Here is a 21,844-nt window from a genome sequence, read left to right as displayed (position 1 = left end):
TGCCTCGGCCTTGGACAGAGAAGACTCTGGATTTGATTTCAAGACAGGTCAAGACCACACCTATGGGGATTTGACTAAACTGCCTGTGCATTGTCGGATTTATTTGTTAACACCGTTACTGTGATTGGATGTAAAACTTCCTGCTTTAAATGCAACCAATAATGTGACTCACTGCTAATTCAAAATTTTCATTACTGTTAATGGCTGTCACCCCTCCCCCACCTCCTTCATACACACTGGTCTGGTCCTGGTCTTGACTCGGTCTCAATACAATCTGTTCTTGGTCATGACTACAACACTACTATATGGCTGAAAGTATATGGACACCTGACCATCACACCTATATCTGGTTCTTCACCAAACTGTTGGCACAAAGTTAGATGCACACAATTGCACAATTGTATAGAATGTCTTTGTATGTTGTAAAGTTACAGTTTCCATTCACTGGAACTAAGAGGCCCAAACCTGTTCCAGCATGACAATGCTCCTGTGCACAAAGCAAGATCCATGAAGACATGGTTTGCCAAAGTTGGAGTGGAAGTACTCGAGTGTCCTGCACAGAGCCCTGACCTCAACCCCACTGAAGACCTTTGGGATGACCTGCACCCAAGACCAGCTAACCCAACAGCAGTGCCTGATATCACTAATGCTCTGGTGACTGAATGGAAAAATCCCCACAGCCACACTTCATAATCTTGTAGAACACCTTCCCAGAAGAACTGAAGTTATTATAAGGGGAAAGTGGGCTAACAGCATATTAATGGTCATGGTTTTGAAATAGGACATTAAACAAGCACATATAGGTGTGATGGTCAGGTGTCCCCACACATTTGTCCATATAGTGTAAATAACGTGAGTAACAGTAGGCTTATTTATTTCAAATACCCAGTTCATGTTAGGTTGTTTTCACAATTGCACTTTTTTCTGGACATCTAGGCTTTTCAGTTGTGAGCTCTGTAAGCTTGGTGAAGTTTAAAAGCTGGTTTTCAGTCTTGGAGTGATCCAGAGATCTGATCCTTGGTCCTCTTGAAAACAGTGGTCTGGGGTTCGTATCAACGAAGCTGTGCAACTGTGGCCAGGCAGCACATGCCCATGAACGTTTGGTTCAGTTTGTCACTTTACTTAATGCTTCTGCGTTTTTTGATAGCGTGAGTTGGCCTAGTGGTTAGCGTGTCTGCTTCTTGACCAGGAGATTGTGAGTTCCATTTGTGGTTGGGTCATACCAAAGACCATTATAAAAATGGTACCTACTGCCATCTGGTGAGGCACTGCAATACACTGTAACCCTAGCTATGTAATAGGTGAAAGGCCGAGGACTAGAGAAATGGAGATCGACGCTGCCCGATGTGGCATGGGAAGGACTTTTCTGCTTTTTTGACGCTGGGGAAGGGGTTATCATGGTTGTTGTTATTAACAAAAACAGGCTTTAATAGGACTGGAGCAAAAATAGTGCAATTAGCTCATCCTTGTGTTGCAAGTACTTGCACTGAAAGCATCACCAAAAAAAAATAAAAATGCACATCTCATGCCACATTCTCTTATTTGAGAAGAACTCTACGTTTGCAGGTATTGATCTATGATTCACCACTTGTTCACCTTAGTAGACTGAGACCACTGAGATGTTACCGTCAACAACAGACTGGACTGGAATTCCAACATGGAATCTGTATACAAGAAGGGGATGAGCAGACTCTACTTCCCAAGGAAGCTGAGATCCTTCAATGTGTGCAGCAAGATGTTGGAGATCTTTCATCAGTCTGTTGTGGCCAGTGTGCTTATCTTTGCGCTGGTTTGTTGGGAGCAGCATTGAGCCAGTGACACCAACACACTCAATAAACTGATAAAGAAGGCTGGCTCCATAATTGGCTGCAAATAGGACACTTTTGAGGCTGTGGTGGAGGGGAGGACTCTGAACAAACTGTTATCCATCATGGATAATCCGACCACCCTCTCCACCACACTGGACAGACAGAGGAGTACCTTCTCCAACAGACTGTTAGAGCTTTGCTGTTGTAGGGACCGATACAGAAAATCTTTCCTATCCCAAGCCATCATCCTGTACAGTAACTCACAGAGAAACCTCTGACCACTCTGCTGTATAGTCTTGTTTATAACCCTGGTCCTCCTGGAACTTTTGCACTGCCAGAGCTTATTTGTTTACTGTCATTAGTCACTTTACACCATTAGAGTTTATTTGTTTTTATTTATCTTGGGAGTGAGTTGCTACCCCAAGTGAAAAAGTTCAAGTATCTCAGGGTCTTGTTCAGAAGTGATGGTAAAATGGAGCGTGAGATGGACAGGCAGATTGGGGCGGTGTCAGCAGTAATGCAGGTGTTGTACCAGTCCATCAGAGCTGAACCGGAAGGCAAAGCTTTCAATTTACCAATCAATCTACATTCCAACCCTCACCTATGGTCATGAGCTTTGGGTAGTGACCGAAAGGATAAGATCGCAGATACAAGTGGCTGGGCTCACCCTTAGAGATAGGGTGAGGAGCTCAGACATTTGGAGGGATCTCAGGGTAGAGCCACTGCTCCTTCATTTTGAAACGAGTCAACTGAGGTGGTTCAGGCATCTGATTAGGATGCCTCCTGGGTGGAGGTTTTCCGGGCACGTCCAACTGGGAGGAGACCTTGGGGTAGACCCAGAACACGCTGGAGAGATTATATTTCTCATCTGGCCTGGGAGCACCTTGGGATCCCCCAGAAGGAACTAGAAAGCATTGCTGGGGAGATGGACGCCTGAAATACCCTGCTTAGTCTGCTGCCACCGCGACCTGACTTTGGATAAGCGGAAGAAAATGGATGGATGGATGGATGGATGGATGGATGGATGGATATTTATTTATCTTCTGTTCGATACTGCCACTTTTGCATAGTTTTTAATCTTCATTTATCACATTTCTTGTTTTTAGCACTACTAATGCACATTCACATGTACAAAGCACATATATAGATATATTTTTATTGTTTTTATCTGTATATTGTACAGTGGTGCTTGAAAGTTTGTGAACCCTTTAGAATTTTCTAGATTTCCACATAAATATGACCTAAAACATCATCAGATTTTCACACAAGTCCTAACAGTAGATAAAGAGAACCCAGTTAAACAAATGAGACAAAAATATTATACTTGGTCATTTATTTATTGAGGAAAATGATCCAATATTACATATCTGTGAGTGGCAAAAGTATGTGAACCTCTAGGATTAGCAGTTAATTTGAAGGTGAAATTAGAGTCAGGTGTTTTCAATCAATGGGATGACAATCAGGTGTGAGTGGGCACCCTGTTTTATTTAAAGAACAGGGATCTATCAAAGTCTGATCTTCACAACACATGTTTGTGGAAGTGTATCATGGCACGAACAAAGGAGATTTCTGAGGACCTCAGAAAAAGTGTTGTTGATGCTCATCAGGCTGGAAAAGGTTACAAAACCATCTCTAAAGAGTTTGGACTCCACCAATCCACAGTCAGACAGATTGTATACAAATGGAGGAAATTCAAGACCATTGTTACCCTCCTCAGGATTGGTTGACCAACAAAGATCATCCCAAGAGCAAGGCATGTAATAGTCGGCAAGGTCACAAAGGACCCCAGGGTAACGTCTAAGCAACTGAAGGCCTCTCTCACATTGGCTAATGCTAATGTTCCTGAGTCCACCATCAGGAGAACACTGAACAACAATGGTGTGCATGGCAGGGTTGCAAGGAGTAAGCCACTGCTCTCCAAAAAGAACATTGCTGCTCGTCTGCAGTTTGCTAAAGATCATGTGGACAAGCCAGAAGGCTATTGGAAAAATGTTTTGGGATGGATGAGACCAAAATAGAACTTTTTGGTTTAAATGAGAAGCGTTATGTTTGGAGAAAGGAAAACACTGCATTCCAGCATAAGAACCTTATCCCATCTGTGAAACATGGTGGTGGTAGTATCATGGTTTGGGCCTGTTTTGCTGCATCTGGGCCAGGACGGCTTGCCATCATTGATGGAACAATGAATTCTGAATTATACCAGCGAATTCTAAAGGAAAATGTCAGGACATCTGTCCATGAACTGAATCTCAAGAGAAGATGGGTCATGCAGCAAGACAACAACCCTAAGCACACAAGTGGTTCTACCAAAGAATGGTTAAAGAAGAATAAAGTTAATGTTTTGGAATGGCCAAGTCAAAATCCTGACCTTAATCCAATGGAAATGTTGTGGAAGGACCTGAAGCGAGCAGTTCATGTGAGGAAACCCACCAACATCCCAGAGTTGAAGCTGTTCTGTACGGAGGAACGGGCTAAAATTCCTCCAAGCCGGTGTGCAGGACCGATCAACAGTTACCGCAAACGTTTAGTTGCAGTTATTGCTGCACAAGGGGGTCACACCAGATACTGAAAGCAAAGGTTCACATACTTTTGCCACTCACAGATATGTAATATTGGATCATTTTCCTCAATAAATAAATGACCAAGTATAATATTTTTGTCTCATTTGTTTAACTGGGTTCTCTTTATCTACTTTTAGGACTTGTGTGAAAATCTGATGATGTTTTAGGTCATATTTATGCAGAAATATAGAAAATTCTAAAGGGTTCACAAACTTTCAAGCACCACTGTATAGTCGGCTTGTTCTTGGAATCTTTTTTTTTTAAATTCTATTTTATGTTGTACAGTGTGTCTTTCTTTTCGCTTGTCTGATAACCTGCTGCTGCAACAAAACAATTTCCCAGCTTTGGATCAATAAAGTAAATCTATCTATCTATCTATCTATCTATCTATCTATCTATCTATCTATCTATCTATCTATCTATCTATCTATCTATCTATCTATGCACCACAGAACATCACAGGAGGTCTTTTCTACCAGTGGCCATCAATCTTTTTAATTCCTCCCCCTTTTGTCAGAAGGACAGATGAAACCTCAGACACTGAGAACAATAATATCAATATCATGTGCAATATTACTCTTTATTACTTGATCAATATATCTGATCTTACCTTATCTTTCACCTTTCTAAATGGGTTATTTTGACACAAACTTGGTATAAGACTTTAGCGAGTCATAATACACTTCAGGATGCTGATGATAAAGAAGAGAGAGATGAATCTTCCTCCTTTTCAAGACAGGGAGGTGTATACACTTCCACTGCGGCCTTTCGCTCACTTCCCACATGCTGCGTAATTTCAGCGCGTTAAACAGATTGATGGTGGAGGCTCTTCGCCAGTAAGGCCCGGTGGAGAAAAACAGTCTGATTGAGGTGATCACTTACCAGGGGAGCCATCAAGCGAGGCAGGACGGCCAGTTAAACGCCGTAAATCCTCCATTTCGTGTTAATTCTCCCATAAACCCTGTAGTAAATGATTGCACTGGCCGACTCCCTCACCACATAAATCAGGTGGGGTATAATTTCCGAGCCATCTCTCCGGACGGATAAATACAGAGCATAAACCGCAGCTCCATTTCCACGGTCAACACAGGCCGTGGGAAACGCATGTCTTAGGGAAACAAATGAAAGCAGGGAAAAAATAATTCAGATCATGGAAGCTGATTCATGTCCAGGTTTTTTTGGTTTACGATGTTTTATCACTGTTTTATGATGCTGTTTTTTAAAGACAGCGTGTACGTAAGGTTCTTGAGCAAGGTTCATATGGAAAAGTAACTGATACAACCATAAATGGCCTTCTCTTTCGTGTGAAGGGAGCAGGAGGAGGTACTCAGGACGTGTTTATGTAAAAACCCCCATGAGAGAATTTGAACAAGACTTACTGTGCTGGACACACACACACACACACACACACACACACACACACACACACACACACGACTAGAAATATTCTGCACACAATGAGCTTTCAGCCTTCACTGCAGGTCTGGAGAGAAAAAGAGCTATTGGTGCATTTCGAAATTACACTAGTGGTTTAGCAAAAACTGATATTAATCAATCCCAGTCATAAGATATACAAATACATACGCACTCTTTTAAAAGAATTATTCTTAAAAGAATAATTAGTCAAAAAAATGTATATGATTTACTCCTTTCTTCAAGCACGGTTAATTAACCAGAGAGTACGTGGAATTTTCTTCTTTAATTTCTTTCCACTGAGCTAACCAGGTGGGTTTACTAATCACACGGCAATCTCTAAAAGCTTTCTGGGAAAATTGTACAGAAAAGCTGGAAATAACGTACACTACTGTGCAAAAGTCTTAAGCACCGTATTTTTTTTTTTCATACAAACTTCGTTATAGATTTCCATTTTATGATTTCTACATTATCGAGTCAAAACATCACAAAAACATTTTAGAGTTCCAAACGTTCATTTTTTCCCCCAGCACAAAATTAAATGTCACAGAAAAAAAAGTTCATATCTGAGCAGCATATTCCATAAGAGAGCACTTTTCAGATTAAAAAAGAAAACGTAATGAAGGCTGCTGGGTTTTGGTGCAAAATGAAGAAGTGAGTGTGACAGTCAAAGTGTCCAGAAGAACTGCGGCTGGTTCTGTAAGATGCTCAGGAAAACCTACAGATCATTTCCGCATAAAACTGACCTCACTGGACCTCAGACTATTCTTTTTTTTAAAAAAGCAAAGCGTCGTCTGAGACCAAATATTGACTTTGTTTCATTTATTACAGCTCACTGATTACTGTTTAAAGTATTTTTTTAAATGTTGAAACACTTCATTTCATTATTTTTGGTCGACAGCATTTCTTTACACGTGCCTAAGACTTTTGCACAGTACTAGATGTAGATCATGGTCAAAAGTTTGTGGACGCTTTGCCGTCACACCCATGCGTAAGCCTTCCCCAGAATTTTGCCATAAAACTGCTCAAATGTAGCATTACAGTTTCCCTTCACAGGAACTAAGAAGCCCAGGATGACCACGAAGACTCGGTGTGTTAAGGTTGGAGTGGAAGAACTCAAGAGTCCTGCACAGTGTTCCTGAACTGGAAGACAAATCCTCAGAACCCTTCCCCAGAAGAGTGGAGACCATTATAAGAGGAATTAACCCGAAATGGAATGTTCAACAAACACATACTGTATAGGTGTGATGTTGAGGTGTCCACATACTTTTGGCCACATAGTGTAAAATTAAATAACCAAACTTCACACGGCAGGTTTGTAAAATTGAACATGTAAGTCAGTTCACCAGTCAGATATGTTTAATAGTGGATGTAATAAATGTGATAACAGGCAGGATGAGTAATGGGTTGAGCAATGCTGAACCAGCTTGTATCAATCATTCCAATATAAAAACAGCTGTCTTTAATGAACCACGCTACGTTCATGCTATGTGTTATGCAGTCGTTCAAAAACGGCGTCCTAATGATCGAGAAAATCTTTCCGCTGAAGAGTTACGAAACCAGAACTACAGCGATATGATGCAAAAAGGTTCCTTTTAAATGAATGTAATTCAGTAATGCTTAACATTTCATTTACATTACTGATATTTAAGTTCAGGATTTCATATTCGTGTCTCGACGCCTCCTCCTCCCTCCGTTTCCTTTTAATCCAGTGATGGCGAGACTTCGGCATGGCTGCATGAACACGTACAGTGGTGCTTGAAAGTTTGTGAACCCTTTAGAATTTTCTATATTTCTGCATAAATACGACCTAAAACATCATCAGATTTTCACACAAGTCCTAAAAGTAGATAAAGAGAACCCAGTTAAACAAATGAGACAAAAATATTATACTTGGCCATTTATTTATTGAGGAAAATGATCCAATATTACATATCTGTGAGTGGCAAAAGTATGTGAACCTCTAGGATTAGCAGTTAATTTGAAGGTGAAATTAGAGTCAGGTGTTTTCAATCAATGGGATGACAATCAGGTGTGAGTGGGCACCCTGTTTTATTTAAAGAACAGGGATCTATCAAAGTCTGATCTTCACAACACATGTTTGTGGAAGTGTATCATGGCACGAACAAAGGAGATTTCTGAGAACCTCAGAAAAAGCGTTGTTGATGCTCATCAGGCTGGAAAAGGTTACAAAACCATCTCTAAAGAGTTTGGACTCCACCAATCCACAGTCAGACAGATTGTGTACAAATGGAGGAAATTCAAGACCATTGTTACCCTCCCCAGGAGTGGTCGACCAACAAAGATCACTCCAAGAGCAAGGCGTGTAATAGTCGGCGAGGTCACAAAGGACCTCAGGGTAACTTCTAAGCAACTGAAGGCCTCTCTCACATTGGCTAATGTTAATGTTCATGAGTCCACCATCAGGAGAACACTGAACAACAATGGTGTGCATGGCAGGGTTGCAAGGAGAAAGCCACTGCTCTCCAAAAAGAACATTGCTGCTCGTCTGCAGTTTGCTAAAGATCACGTGGACAAGCCAGAAGGCTATTGGAAAAATGTTTTGTGGACGGATGAGACCAAAATAGAACTTTTTGGTTTAAATGAGAAGCGTTATGTTTGGAGAAAGGAAAACACTGCATTCCAGCATAAGAACCTTATCCCATCTGTGAAACATGGTGGTGGTAGTATCATGGTTTGGGCCTGTTTTGCTGCATCTGGGCCAGGACGGCTTGCCATCATTGATGGAACAATGAATTCTGAATTATACCAGCGAATTCTAAAGGAAAATGTCAGGACATCTGTCCATGAACTGAATCTCAAGAGAAGGTGGGTCATGCAGCAAGACAATGAGCGTAAGCACGCAAGTTGTTCTACCAAAGAATGGTTAAAGAAGAATAAAGTGAATGTTTTGGAATGACCAAGTCAAAGTCCTGACCTTAATCCAATGGAAATGTTGTGGAAGGACCTGAAGCGAGCAGTTCATGTGAGGAAACCCACCACCATCCCAGAGTTGAAGCTGTTCTGTACGGAGGAACGGGCTAAAATTCCTCCAAGCCGGTGTGCAGGACTGATCAACAGTTACCGCAAACGTTTAGTTGCAGTTATTGCTGCACAAGGGGGTCACACCAGATACTGAAAGCAAAGGTTCACATACTTTTGCCACTCATAGATATGTAATATTGGATCATTTTCCTCAATAAATATTGAGTATAATATTTTTGTCTCATTTGTTTAACTGGGTTCTCTTTATCTACTTTTAGGACTTGTGTGAAAATCTGATGATGTTTTAGGTCATATTTACGCAGAAATATAGAAAATTCTCAAGGGTCCACAAACTTTCAAGCACCACTGTAGAAGGCTCGAGGGTGTGCTGCGTTGTGTCCAAACACTGTTTCTCATTTTTCTGCTGCTGCTATTAAACAGTGATCTGCTCTTGTATACGCTCCCTCATGCACCACTGAATCCCCATCATCTTTCCCTTCCAACAAATCATGAATCAAGTCTCCGAGCCCACCCCAAAAAAGTAAGTCCACGCATACACACGCACACACCCATATGCAGCAATGTTGATATGAACATTTTGTTCGTGCAAAGGCAAATTTAAAAAAAAAAGATACTGCTTAAAAAAAAAAGTATTTTACAAAGCAACAACTAAAAACATCTCTGCTACAGCTCCTTACACATCAAGAAGAACATACATTAGTGCAATTTTTTTCAGTTTTCTCAGATACTTCTGTGTGGTCGAGTTTGGTCCATGTCAGAGTGAGGTCAGGGACGAGCGCGTCTGTCGTTTTCTGGTTTCTTTCCTTTGCTGATGACCTGATCCCAGCGCTGGAAAAAAAAAAAGAATAATGACCACAAAGTCATGTCACTCACACATGCAGAACACACACTGCCACTTCATTCTCCTGCAGTCCTGAATACAGCAGGCTTTTTGTGTTTGCACAGCAGACCATCAGCGTATACATCATCACAGATCAGAATGTACCCCCACCCCACCATCAACACACTCACTCACTCAATACACACTCGTTTTTCTCTGTCTATTCTCATTCTGGTTTCTCAAGGGCTAAATCCTGCTGTGTATGAAGACAGCAAACCAATTATGCTTCACTTCACACTTCACCACAAAGCTTTCCCTGACAGACATTTTAGTTTTTCATCCATCACTGTGTTCCCAAACAGAGAAGACGCCATTATTATCCGAGTAGGAAAAAAAAAAAGGCGACTAGCTGTGGGAGATCCGAGTCCTTTGTAGGCTGTAAAAAATGTCTGCAACATCAATGGGGGTCCTATGAGAAAATGTAGGCCTTAATGAATAACAACCCATCTGAGAATGAATGATGTATTGGACATCATCTCTAAGAGATTATTTGGTGGTTCAAATCATTCATCATGTTTCATGGAGATGATTTTTATTTTATTAGCGTCACCATAATGGAACAAAAATACAGTGAATATAATGATTATAATAAATATAAAAGAAAATGGCTGGGTGGCCACAACAGCATAGCCAATTACTGCGGTCCAGAGTTAAAACTAATTATTCTATCCACATTCACTGGATATGAGCGATCGCGTGCTCTGATTGGCTACTCTACTACTAGGATATCAGCTCATATACCGTGAGTCGAGAAAAACAAAATGGCGGAGCATGTCGCTGAACCAACCGAGGACGAAGTAAAAACACTACTCGGAAACAAAACCCCAAAAAATATTTTTTCACAAATTGCTCCTGTCATTTCACCGGTTTGTTTACATTCTAAGCAGAAATTATTTTGTCTGACATTTTGTATAAAGTTTCTATTGATCAAATTTCCAAAAAAAGTAAAAATAAAAATGCCCCGTTTCTCAAAATCCAGTGAATGTGGATAGAATAAAACAGCTATTCCACTTAATCTCGGGGCTACGCGCCTCGTTGGCTATCAGCTCATGTACGACTTGATTTCGTGGAATAACTGTTAAATATCTTTAAGGGCTTACTTGATGGTTAAAATCTTTCATCATGTTTCATGGAGATGATTTTTGTTTGATTAGCTTCGCCATAATGTAAAATAAAAATAGTGACTGTAATAATAACAACAATAGAAGCTAATTGACAATAGAGCCCTGTGATGACCTGGCGATTTGTCCAGGGTGTACCTCACCTCTCGCCCGTAGTCACGACCCACGACCCTGCACATGGTTACAGATAATGGATGGATAGATGGATGGATGGATGGAATTGACAATAGTAAATATCTTAATAGGCAGCGAGTTATTAAAAAAAAAAGTTAGTGTTCTAGAAGTCATTGTTGTCACTGCCAAACCCAATCTGGGCTTGAAGCGCATCATGCTTGGTTCACTTTGCCAGAATTGCAGCAGTAGGGTGGCCAGTTCCTTTCTGCGCGCACACGTGGACAATTTAGAGTAGCCAGTTAACCTAACCTGCATGTCTTCGGATCACCCGGAGGAAACCCACACAGACACGGGGAGAACATGCAAACTCCACACAGAAAGGCCCTCGTCAGCCACTGGACTCGAACCCAGAACCTTCTTGCTGTGAGGCGACAGCGCTAACCACTACACCACCATGCCGCTCTGTTCTAGAAGTGTAAAAACTAAAAACAAGTGATAGGATAAATAAGCCTGTGTGATAAATTACATTTCAAACAGATAGCTTTGAAAGCTCTAGGGTTGTTAACATCATAAGTGGTTTTTAAGAGTCAGTATCGTAAAAGAGTTGAACTTTCTGAAAGCCCTTCAGTTTGTCCGTTCTTAAATCTAATTCATCAGCCAGCGTGTTCCAGATTCTACTCGCTCTTACAATAAAGGCTCTTGCATTTTGGCACGCAGTATTTACTAACGTGCATGTTGGATTAGAAAAAACAAAGGCATCACACATCAGCGATACCTTTTGCGATTTTGCAACTTTGTGCTTTAAATCTGTTTGTTCTTGTGTGACCGAATGACAGATTTTTTCATCCTTCTTGTTTGCGACGGTTCTTGCAAACCAGTTTATTGGAGGTTTGATTATTTTCCTATAACAGCATGCCCTTTACATATTAAAGTGTGCAGCACAAGTGTGAACATACACTTTATTTTGAATAGATGGAAAATGTTTGCTACTGGAAGTTAACTCATGTTGAGCCTAGTTCCAGCTAAAACCCTGCAGTTATCTCTAAAATAGGATCAAACATGAACTATGTTTATTCATTTAAGAAATGTTGCCTGTATGTTCAAGTATTTGCACAAATAAAATGCGTGGGACGGCTTTGGTACTTCACAGCTGGACACTTTAGCGGATAGTCCAGGCTATTTATTTCCAATCTAATATAGCCTGTACACACTACGTATATCCATGCAGCAGCAGGTGGGAAAGATGACTAAAAATACCCGAGCTAGTGGTATCTGATTATTTACTCCAGCCCCAGAGGAAGATTTCAAGTGCCTTGAACGAGCAGCCGAGATGACAGTGTGGATGCAATCATTGGAAATCATTTTCCAATTTCATGGGTATAATTTATGTTGCAGCCATAACATGGGAAGCCATAGTCTAATGGTTAGAGAAGCAGCTTTGGGACCAGAAGGTTGCTGGTTTGAGTCCCTAGACCAGCAGGAATGGCTGAAGTGCCCTTGAGCAAGGCACCTAGCCCCCAATGGCTGCTCTGGATGTGTCATACGTCGCTGTGGATAAGAGCGTCTGCTAAATGCCTGTAATGTTTATGTTGTAGAACAACTATTAGTCTATTATTCTAACTTATAAAAACTAGCTTCTCTTTGTTAAATAACACACATTTTATACAGTTTCAAATGTCAAGTTCACCGACTTCCCCTGACTTTCACAGACTGTAATGAACAGAAAAACAGGCCGCCTTTACGCCGAGCAGATTTAATTAAAAAAAAAAACCAGCCACAGTATTTTAAACCCCTGTGAGCGTTATTTATTCATTCACAGATATTTTCAGGACAAAAATCAGTGTTCGCTGCTTAAACCGAGTGAAATGCTGCATGGAAAATATTACCATTTTGCCAAAATGGCAACTAAAATTTAAACATGCTACAAGCAAAATTTGCATGACTTGGCCCAAAATAGGATCAAATCCCCTTACATTCCATGTCTGGAATAGACTTTAAAATTCCACGATATTCCAGAAATCCCATGACCCGTATGAACCCTGTAAATTGTACGAGCGTTCCCTCTACAAGTCCCTTTGAGCAAGTTGTTATTATGCAGATAATAACATATTTGAATATTTTAAATCAGAAATGAACTCAACTGGGATTTGAAATGGAGCAAACGTAACCGCCAGTACTACAATTATAGAAAAACTCATCAACGCCACCTGACCAATCAGATTCAGGTATTCAACAGTAGTATTGAAGCAGTATTATTTTTGCAATACCTTCACTTTGCGTCCCACCCGGTCTTTCCACTTCTGTGCGATGGAGCCATCAATGAGCAGCAATCTGAATATGAAAAGATGAAATAAGAATAATACATTTTACTCCTACTCCTGTTCTTGCTATTATTATTATTATTATTATTATAAGCTATCGTTCATTTGGCCAATACTTTTTCCCTAAAAAAATGGGAGATAACCTGGAAATTTAAGGAAAGGCCAATAGCTAACAAGATTTGGTAGCCATGTGCGAAACTCTAATATTTTCACTCGATCAGGCCAGATATCATCTTTCTAATTATCGTTTCACTTTCCCATATTACTTTCTTCTGCACTTCATTGCAGAGTTTTTCTATTACATTTTCGTCATCGAACAGTTCTTTATCATCTTTCAGTTGTGTTATTCCTCCTCCTAAACACCCAATAAATATTATCATCATCATCATCATTATTACTACTACTACTACAGTGGGTCCAGTGCCAAACTCTATAAATAACAACTCAGAGAAAGAAACAGTACCGTGATCGTTCCTCGTTCTCGTAGCCCATGATGATGTACTCTTCATTGGGTGTAAGTGGGGGACACAGACACCCCGAACTGTAGTGCAGCGTCACGGTGTCACGAGGAATGTGAACCAGAGACGACTTCAGCACATCCTTCACTTCCACAACAGCGCTGAGGTCATGACTGCGGCTTTTTATCTCCTTCACCCGCGCACGTATTACTGCCAAAGGATAGCGCATTTAATATTTTAAAACGTTCACGTATTGTAACTAACAACCTGCTTGTATCTAAGACTCACCATAATTGTAATTGTTCCTTGCATAGGTCCTTTGGCCGAGTTTCACAGACTTGCACTTGCACCGATCTGAAACAGCAAACATATGTGCTGTAAAAAACAAAAAACCCTAAACACGGATTACGCAAATGACCCACACCAACACTCATAAGATGTTTACGTCTCTATAGTATATAGAATTAATTACAATAAATAGCTAATAATGCCAACGAATAAACCACTCAGCGAGCTATGGATCCAACATGCTTCAATATTATTTTAGATCTTAAAAAGGATAAGTATGTGATCTTTATAACTAAACAGGTCAATAAACACAGAACTTTCAGTGTTAGTCTGTCTGTTTTTGCCACAAGTGGCCCATGCCATGGAGTAAATATAAAATGTTCTCTTTTGCCTTTGAGTCAGTAAAGCATCAGCTGCATCATTCATGATATTAATGTCAGTAATGTAATACAGAGTGTCTGCAGGTGTTAAATTATATTTTATATATTTTTAAAGCATAATAAGACCAAATTTGCAGCTATTATGCACGAAATCCAGGAATATTCATAAAAAAAACTTGCACAATCAATCTGAGATTCAGACGTGGTGATGGACAGATTTTAACCGGTGAGTTTTTGGTGTTGTCCAGCGCCACTTTTGGTTGAAGATACTTAGTGCTTGAAGCGGTTTGTTACTCACTGGCATTTTTATTTTTTTAGCTGTTTGGACCTGTTACTGCAAGGGGGAGGGCTGACACTTATAAGCTCTTGGTTCTCCATGTTGCCTGTGCCAAACAGAAGTTCAAACCGTGACTGTGTGATTTTATGTGCCTCTAATGCAGCTGGTGTGAACTGAAATGGATGTTAAACCATATACATCAACAAGCCAATGAGGATTTTATGAGATCCACACCCCCACACCCCCCCCAGCACTGAAGTTACAACAAACGCGTGACAAACACTGAGTGCAACACCAGAATGTCCATAGCTCAAAATCTCAGAGCATGTAAGTTCAAATTTAAAGTAAGTTAGTACTTTAGGCCTACACGTCATCAAAGGAATTTCAGAGAAGAGTTTTTAAGGACCCACAGACACCATGTAATACATACAGGATCTAAAACTGCGGCAGTTATCAAATGCGCATGCAAAAGTGATGAAGAGAAAAAACTGTGCAAAGTACCACTGACTCCTTTACAGTTGCCATTGTTCACTTCTGTCTCGAAGTCAGGGTTCATTTCTACAATGAAGAGAAACAGTGAGCTTTTTCCCCCAGCATAAACCTAAGATCATACCCAGTACAAGCCTGAGGTTTTACCCCTCACAGACCTGAGGTTTTACCCCTCACAGACCCGAGGTTTTACCCCTCACAGACCCGAGGTTTTACCCCTCGTAAGCCTGAGATTTTGCCCCAATACACCTGACATTTTGCCCCTCGTACACCTGAGGTTTTACCCAGCATAAGCCTGAGATTCTACCCCTCACAGACCTGAGATTTTAGCCGGCGTAAGCCTGAGATTCTACCCCTCACAGACCTGAGATTCTACCCCTCACAGACCTGAGATTCTACCCAGTGTAAGCCCAAGATTTTACCTAGCATAAGCCTGAGATTCTACCCGGTGTAAGCCCGAGATTTTAACCAGCATAAACCTGAGATTCTACCCGGTGTAAGCCTGAGATTTTACCCAGCATAAGCCTGAGATTCTACCCCTCACAGACGTGAGATTCTACCCGGTGTAAGCCTGAGATTCTACCCCTCACAGACCTGAGATTTTAGCCAGCATAAGCTTGAGGTTTTACCCCTCATAGACCTGAGATTTTACCCGGCATAAGCCAAAGATTCTACCCCTCACAGAAACTGAGATTCTACCCAACGTAAGCTTGAGATTTTACCCCTCATAGATCTGAGATTTTACCCCTCATAAGCCTGAGATTTTACCCCTCATAAACCTGAGATTTTACCCCTTATAGACCCAAGGTTTTACCCCTCATAGACCTGAGATTCTACCCGGTGTAAGCCTGAGGTTTTACCCCTCACAGACCTGAGATTTTAGCCAGCATAAGCTTGAGGTTTTACCCCTCATAGACCTGAGATTCTACCCGGCGTAAGCCTGAGATTTTACCCCTCACAGACCTGAGATTTTACCCTTCACAGACCTGAGGTTTTACCCTGCGCAAGCCTGAGGTTTTACCCCTCACAGACCTGAGATTTTACCCTTCACAGACCTGAGGTTTTACCCTGCGCAAGCCTGAGGTTTTACCCCTCACAGACCTGAGATTTTACCCTTCACAGACCTGAGGTTTTACCCTGCGCAAGCCTGAGGTTTTACCCCTCACAGACCTGAGATTTTACCCTTCACAGACCTGAGGTTTTACCCTGCACAAGCCTGAGGTTTTACCCCTCACAGACCTGAGATTTTACCCTTCACAGACCTGAGGTTTTACCCTTCACAGACCTGAGGTTTTACCCTTCACAGACCTGAGGTTTTACCCTTCACAGACCTGAGGTTTTACCCTTCACAGACCTGAGGTTTTACCCTTCACAGACCTGAGATTTTACCCTTCACAGACCTGAGATTTTACCCTTCACAGACCTGAGGTTTTACCCTGCGCAAGCCTGAGGTTTTACCCCTCACAGACCTGAGGTTTTACCCCTCACAGACCTGAGGTTTTACCCTGCGCAAGCCTGAGATTTTACCCCTCATAGACCTGAGATTTTACTCAGATCTTTAACATAGTTTAAATTTTATCTTTTGCCTACCATTAGCCTGAGCTCTTGCTTTAAACCAACCCATCCACCCCACCACTTGTAAGTGAAAAGTTTCGTCATCTCCCCCATGTGTTCTGGTTAGAAAATGTACTGCTGTTTTACTGGACTACTATTTTACAATTTCTCTCCAAAGAAATAGAATAAAAATGAAATGTCAATGTATCCTGCAACAAGACAACAATTAATATCAGAAAAATTATTTGAGACTAAATTTTGCTTGGTCTCTAAAACCCATCAGAATAAAACAGGGAACGATGTCTGACAGTTTTAACAGTGTGTAACAGTGTGTCAAGATGAAGAGGCAAAGACAGCTCAACCAATCGGAACACGTCGAGCTGCAGAATCCCGCATCCCACTCAGACAGTTCCCGTGTGTGTGTGTGTGTGTGTGCGTGAGCGAGATGCTCCCAGATGCCTGAACACATTATAGTGAAATTATCACTAGCTTTCTAAAACTTCTATGCTATGATTTGTATTTAGCTAATCAGCTCAAATGATCAGTCCCTGCATGACATTTACATCTTTTCTGGCTCTCTTCTGCCTTGTCAGTGGAAATGATCTACAAAATACACCTAAAATTCTCAGTTAGTTACAGGTGTACTTGTTTATGATTTTTGCTTATCTTTCAATATTATAAATCAATCAATCAATCAGTTATCGCCTGTATTTATTTGATTTCAATTTTAATTTTGCAATTTTAATGCAAATTTATTCTTTGTGGTCTGTTTTATATGCTGCTGATTTTGATGTTGTGGTTGTAGGTTTTGTTTCCTTTTAATTATGAATTTCTTAGATATTTATTTATTTAGCACTGCTTATACTTCTAATTTCTCATTAATATATTTTTTGGTTCTGTTGTTGACACAAGGCCGATCTGAAAATCAGACTGGTGTTCATCAGGTTTTCCTTAATAATAATAATAATAATAATAATAATAATAATAAACACTAATACAATGTTTGTTTGTTTTTTTTTTTTTTGGGGGGGGGGGCAGTTTTGTGACTTCTAGTAGCAGCCCTTTGTCGCATGTCTGGGATTTTGACTCTGAGCAGAGTCCTTCTGTTAATTCACTCTCCGTACTGTACGTCCCCTGTTCTGCGTCGACCAGACGATGATGTGTTTTGAATATCGCTTCCGCTCAACGTTTCTTCCTAACGCTTTCCAGTTTTTTCCTCAACACTGCACTTTTGTTCACCTCCACCCTCTGAAAAAGAGGTGCTGTATTAAAATGAACTTTTCAGTATATACACAGTATAGTATCACTATAAAGTATTTACGCAGTATCTTTTCCATAGGTGTGTGTGTGTGTGTGTGTGTGTGTGTGTGTGTGTAATAGAGTGTATTTAAGCTACGTACAGTAATTGCCTTGAGGACGACTGTTGTGCTTCTGATTATGTAATCAGACTGTGACTCGTCTTGACAAACAAAACGTCACCTGTACAACCGTTTGGGGTTTATAATGAGCTTCCTGTAAAGCTGCTTCAGAAAAACCAACTGTGCTCCAGAGACAAACTGAAATGAACCCTTTCTGTAACAGCTTTAAAGTGGACAACTTTGAACCTAAAATCAATTTTAATTTTCTTTTATTTTAGGACATTGAAGCTAAAATAACACCTGAGAAGTGAAATTAAAATGTGACAAAAAACAAAACACAAAACAACAAAAACACGCTGTCTTACCAGGGCTGCATTTTGACGCGTCTTGAAAGAAAGAATTATCTTTAAGGAAGAAATAGAAAACAGTTGTAGTAATAACAACAGCAACAACAACAATGATAATAATAGTATTAGGCTGATAATAATAATAATTTTAAAAAGCAGCAAAATACCGTATCAATAAAGGTCTTGCTTTTAAGAGCAATTCTGTAGGAGAACCTTAAGTAAAAGTTCTTCTGCTTGATAGTTCTGGAACCATTTTGTTTGCACCACAAAACCCCCAATACTTAGAATATGCAGAGCAGAATATTCCTGGTGTCAGCAGCAAGTGGGGAACAGTTCATTCAGTAAAAGCCCAAAATATTGGCATGGCATTGCTCGGGCCTGGAGCAGAACCCTGGAATGGAGGGTATGGAGACCAGGTACAGTAGACCCCCTTCTCTTTGATTGTTCCTTGGATGCAGGATGCAAGTGTGAGTGTGTGAATAATTATTCTAGATGAAAGAGTGCAGATGTAAGTCACAGCGCAATGTTAATAAAGGGTTAGGAGCGCACTAGGGAAGAGGAAGGTGAGCAGAAAGGAGGAGTCGGAGTGTGTACCTGACGGATCTGCTTTGACGATGGCTTCAGGTGAGATGCACACGGCGCGGTCGTACACGGGCAGGTCGCTGCACGCCAGGCTCTCGGGCCACGTGTGGTTGTACTTCTTGAGCACGGGTTCACAGCCGGCCTTGGCGCGCTCGCACACCGACTTGCACGGCTTGATGGGGTCGCGCTGGAAGCTGATGGTGCAGATGGGCGCGTACATGGCGCACAGGAAGAAGAGCAGGTCCGAGCTGCAGCCGGTATCCAGCAGCGCCTCGTACTGCTCGATGGCGAGCACGGCGTTGGCCTGCGTGCTGTGGTGCAGGTGGTTGGGCATCTTGGTCATGTTCCATGGCATGGGGTGGCACAGCGGAATGCGCACCATCTCACACGAGCCGGCCAGAGCCGCCCCACCCGGACAGCACAGCAGCAGCAGGCACACCACCGCGGACAGCGCACACACCAGCTCAGGCAGGAGGACACGCCACATCATCTCGGTCAGCTCCAACAGGCTCTACAGCTCAAGCAACAGCTGATCTCCTGATCTCTGGGGCTGAACAAAAGTTTTCAAACTCCTCGCGTCTGCCTGAGTGTGTGCACAAAACTCATAGCTTTCCGAGAATGCAGAAGAGAGAAAGAGCTCCGCAAACACCCTCAACGCTGATGGCGCACTGCGCTGCGCTGCGCTCCGCACCACACACCCGAGTGCGCTGCGCCAGTGCGCGCAGGTGTTGTCCCCCCAAATGACGTCACTGGGCAGGACCTGGGTCATTCTGACGTGAAAAAGAAAGAAAAACTCCTCCCTTCCACTCCAACACCACACCACACCACCAAGCAACCAGTACCCCGAATGTTTCACTACTCATCTTATCTCATTATCTCGAGCCGCTTTATCCTGTTCTACATGGTCACAGGCAAGTCACCAGTTAACCTAACCTGCATGCCTTTGGACTGTGGGGGAAACCGGAGCACCCGGAGGAAACCCACGCAGACACGGGGAGAACATGCAAACTCCGCACAGAAAGGCCCTCGCCGGCCACGGGGCTCGAACCCGGACCTTCTTGCTGTGAGGCGACAGCGCTAACCACTACACCACTGTGCCACCCGGTTTATTGTCAATTAAGCGTTTTTCAATTATGACCCGATACAAGATATACTACGTCACGCATCACATCATGTCGTGGGCTTTCACCGTTCACGCAAGGCGTTGTGGGATACAAATTTGAAACGGGAGAAAAATGTCGTGCGTGAGCGTGCGAACGAAGCGTGAAAGACCGCGAGAAGAAAAGACGTTATGTTCTATACGCACGAAATATCAAACTAATAAATATGGGCGCTCAGCGAGCACCTCGGTGTGATCAGCTGTTCGTTTAGCGACAGAATGATGGAACTGTCAGTGCACACTCAAAGGGAAACCTGTAGATGGCAGTAATGCAACACTGTGGATGCCAGCTGCCGTAAAACCCAAAAGAAGAAGGTAAACCTGCGCATGTGCACACGGACTTCCTGTTGAGTGATTTCATGCACATTATTTGCTTTAATCCCTTCAAATTAAATAACTTCCCAGCCACAGAACGGCCTGATATTTTGTGAGATATGACAGAAATAAACAGAGATCACAATCACCACATTTCAGACGGAATTAAATTTCACTGATTTTATGAAATCGAAAGGCCGTCTAGCTTTAAACAGGTTTCTGTTTCATCAAACATTTGTTCTATCTCCTTACTTCACTAACACAATGAATATGCTATACACACTATATGTATGTAGCCGATCTACCCATCCATCCTTTGTTTACCTTTGAGAAACATGATTCAGCTCATTACCAGTGAGTTACAAAGAGAAAACAGAACTCTCTCTCTCTCTCTCCAGGTCTGGAGTGTGACAGCTCTGCCCTGTAGGGTAACCTATAGTGCAATTAGGATACTTTAAATTCCTAAAAGATTTTAAGGTCAGGTACCCCACCCTAAAGGCTTGTCCTATCCCCCCCAACCACATCAAAATGAAACTTAACCTGTTACAAGCATACATTTATAAATACAAGATGGTTTGTTGAACAATATTATATTAAAAAAAAATGGTTACAGAGGCAGCTTTGGGACCAAAAGGGTGCTGGTTTGATTCCCTGGACCAGCAGGAATGGCTGAAGTAGAGTCGAGGCTGCTCTGGGTGTGTTGTACGTCACTGGATAAGAGCGTCTGCTAAATGCCATTAAAGTAATGTAATGTAAAATGTATAAAACATGCAAATGACATAAAATGTCATTAAATATACACATTATATATGTACAAACATTTCATTTGGAATTTTTTTTTAAAAACTGTTTTGCAGGGAGGCACGGTGGTGTAGTGGTTAGCGCTGTCGCCTCACAGCAAGGAGGTCTGGGTTCGGGGCCGGCGAGGGCCTTTCTGTGTGGTTTGCATGTTCTCCCCGTGTCCGCATGTGAGTGTGAATGGTTGTCTGTGTCTATGTGTCAGCCCTGTGATGACCTGGCGACTTGTCCAGGGTGTACCCCGCCTTTCGCCCGTAGTCAGCTGGGATAGGCTCCAGCTTGCCTGTGACTTTATAATTTAGTTAGTTAATGAATGTTTTTGATACCGATAGGCCTTGCTCATGGAGCCTCTGTGGTAAGTGTGGTTACCATTGGCAACAATAGATTTTATTTGCGTTTTTCTTTTTTCTAGGTCCTTCGAGATTTTAACGTGTTAGTCGGAAGGGGCCTTGTATGGGACTCAAGGTCCTGCCTGTGCCTACCCTTTTAGACTTCCCCTTTTTTTGCTTCCATTGTTTTGTTTCATTTGCATGTCTTGTAAAGTTGTAGTTTTGTTGTTTGAAGGTTAGTAAAGCTGTTAAATAAATACAAAATATGTCAACGTATCGCTCGACA

At 41.7% G+C, this 21,844-nt stretch overlaps 1 protein-coding gene across 2 annotated transcripts; it reads right to left on the bottom strand.

Moving 5' to 3' along the window:
• Nucleotides 1-9,079: 9,079 nt before the first annotated feature.
• Nucleotides 9,080-19,672, bottom strand: frzb (frizzled related protein). 2 transcript variants are annotated; one of them, XM_060928984.1, is made up of 7 exons: nucleotides 18,970-19,672; nucleotides 18,394-18,432; nucleotides 15,129-15,185; nucleotides 13,971-14,036; nucleotides 13,688-13,892; nucleotides 13,171-13,234; nucleotides 9,080-9,616 (listed from the first exon to the last, which is right to left on the bottom strand). In XM_060928984.1, the coding sequence occupies exons 1-7, from the start codon at nucleotides 19,445-19,447 to the stop codon at nucleotides 9,554-9,556; spliced, it is 972 nt and encodes a 323-aa protein (XP_060784967.1). In that variant the 5' UTR covers nucleotides 19,448-19,672; the 3' UTR covers nucleotides 9,080-9,553. The 2 variants fall into 2 exon arrangements, with proteins under 2 accessions (XP_060784967.1, XP_060784968.1); XM_060928985.1 differs by lacking the exons at nucleotides 15,129-15,185; nucleotides 18,394-18,432.
• Between the last annotated feature and the right edge of the window lie 2,172 nt (nucleotides 19,673-21,844).

This window comes from Neoarius graeffei, chromosome 9, assembly GCF_027579695.1.
Source record: "Neoarius graeffei isolate fNeoGra1 chromosome 9, fNeoGra1.pri, whole genome shotgun sequence".
Lineage (NCBI taxonomy): Eukaryota > Metazoa > Chordata > Actinopteri > Siluriformes > Ariidae > Neoarius > Neoarius graeffei.
This window is presented reverse-complemented; position numbering and strand designations above follow the sequence as displayed.

Excerpts from the sequence above, each read along its gene's own strand:
- frzb (XM_060928984.1), bottom strand. The coding sequence starts at position 19,447 with ATGATGTGGCGTGTCCTCCTGCCTGAGCTGGTGTGTGCGCTGTCCGCG. Across the intron at positions 18,433-18,969 it reads CGTCAAAGCAGATCCGTCAG|ATAATTCTTTCTTTCAAGAC; the intron begins GTACACACTCCG and ends TCTTCCTTAAAG. Across the intron at positions 13,235-13,687 it reads GAGAACGAGGAACGATCACG|ATTGCTGCTCATTGATGGCT; the intron begins GTACTGTTTCTT and ends TTTCATATTCAG.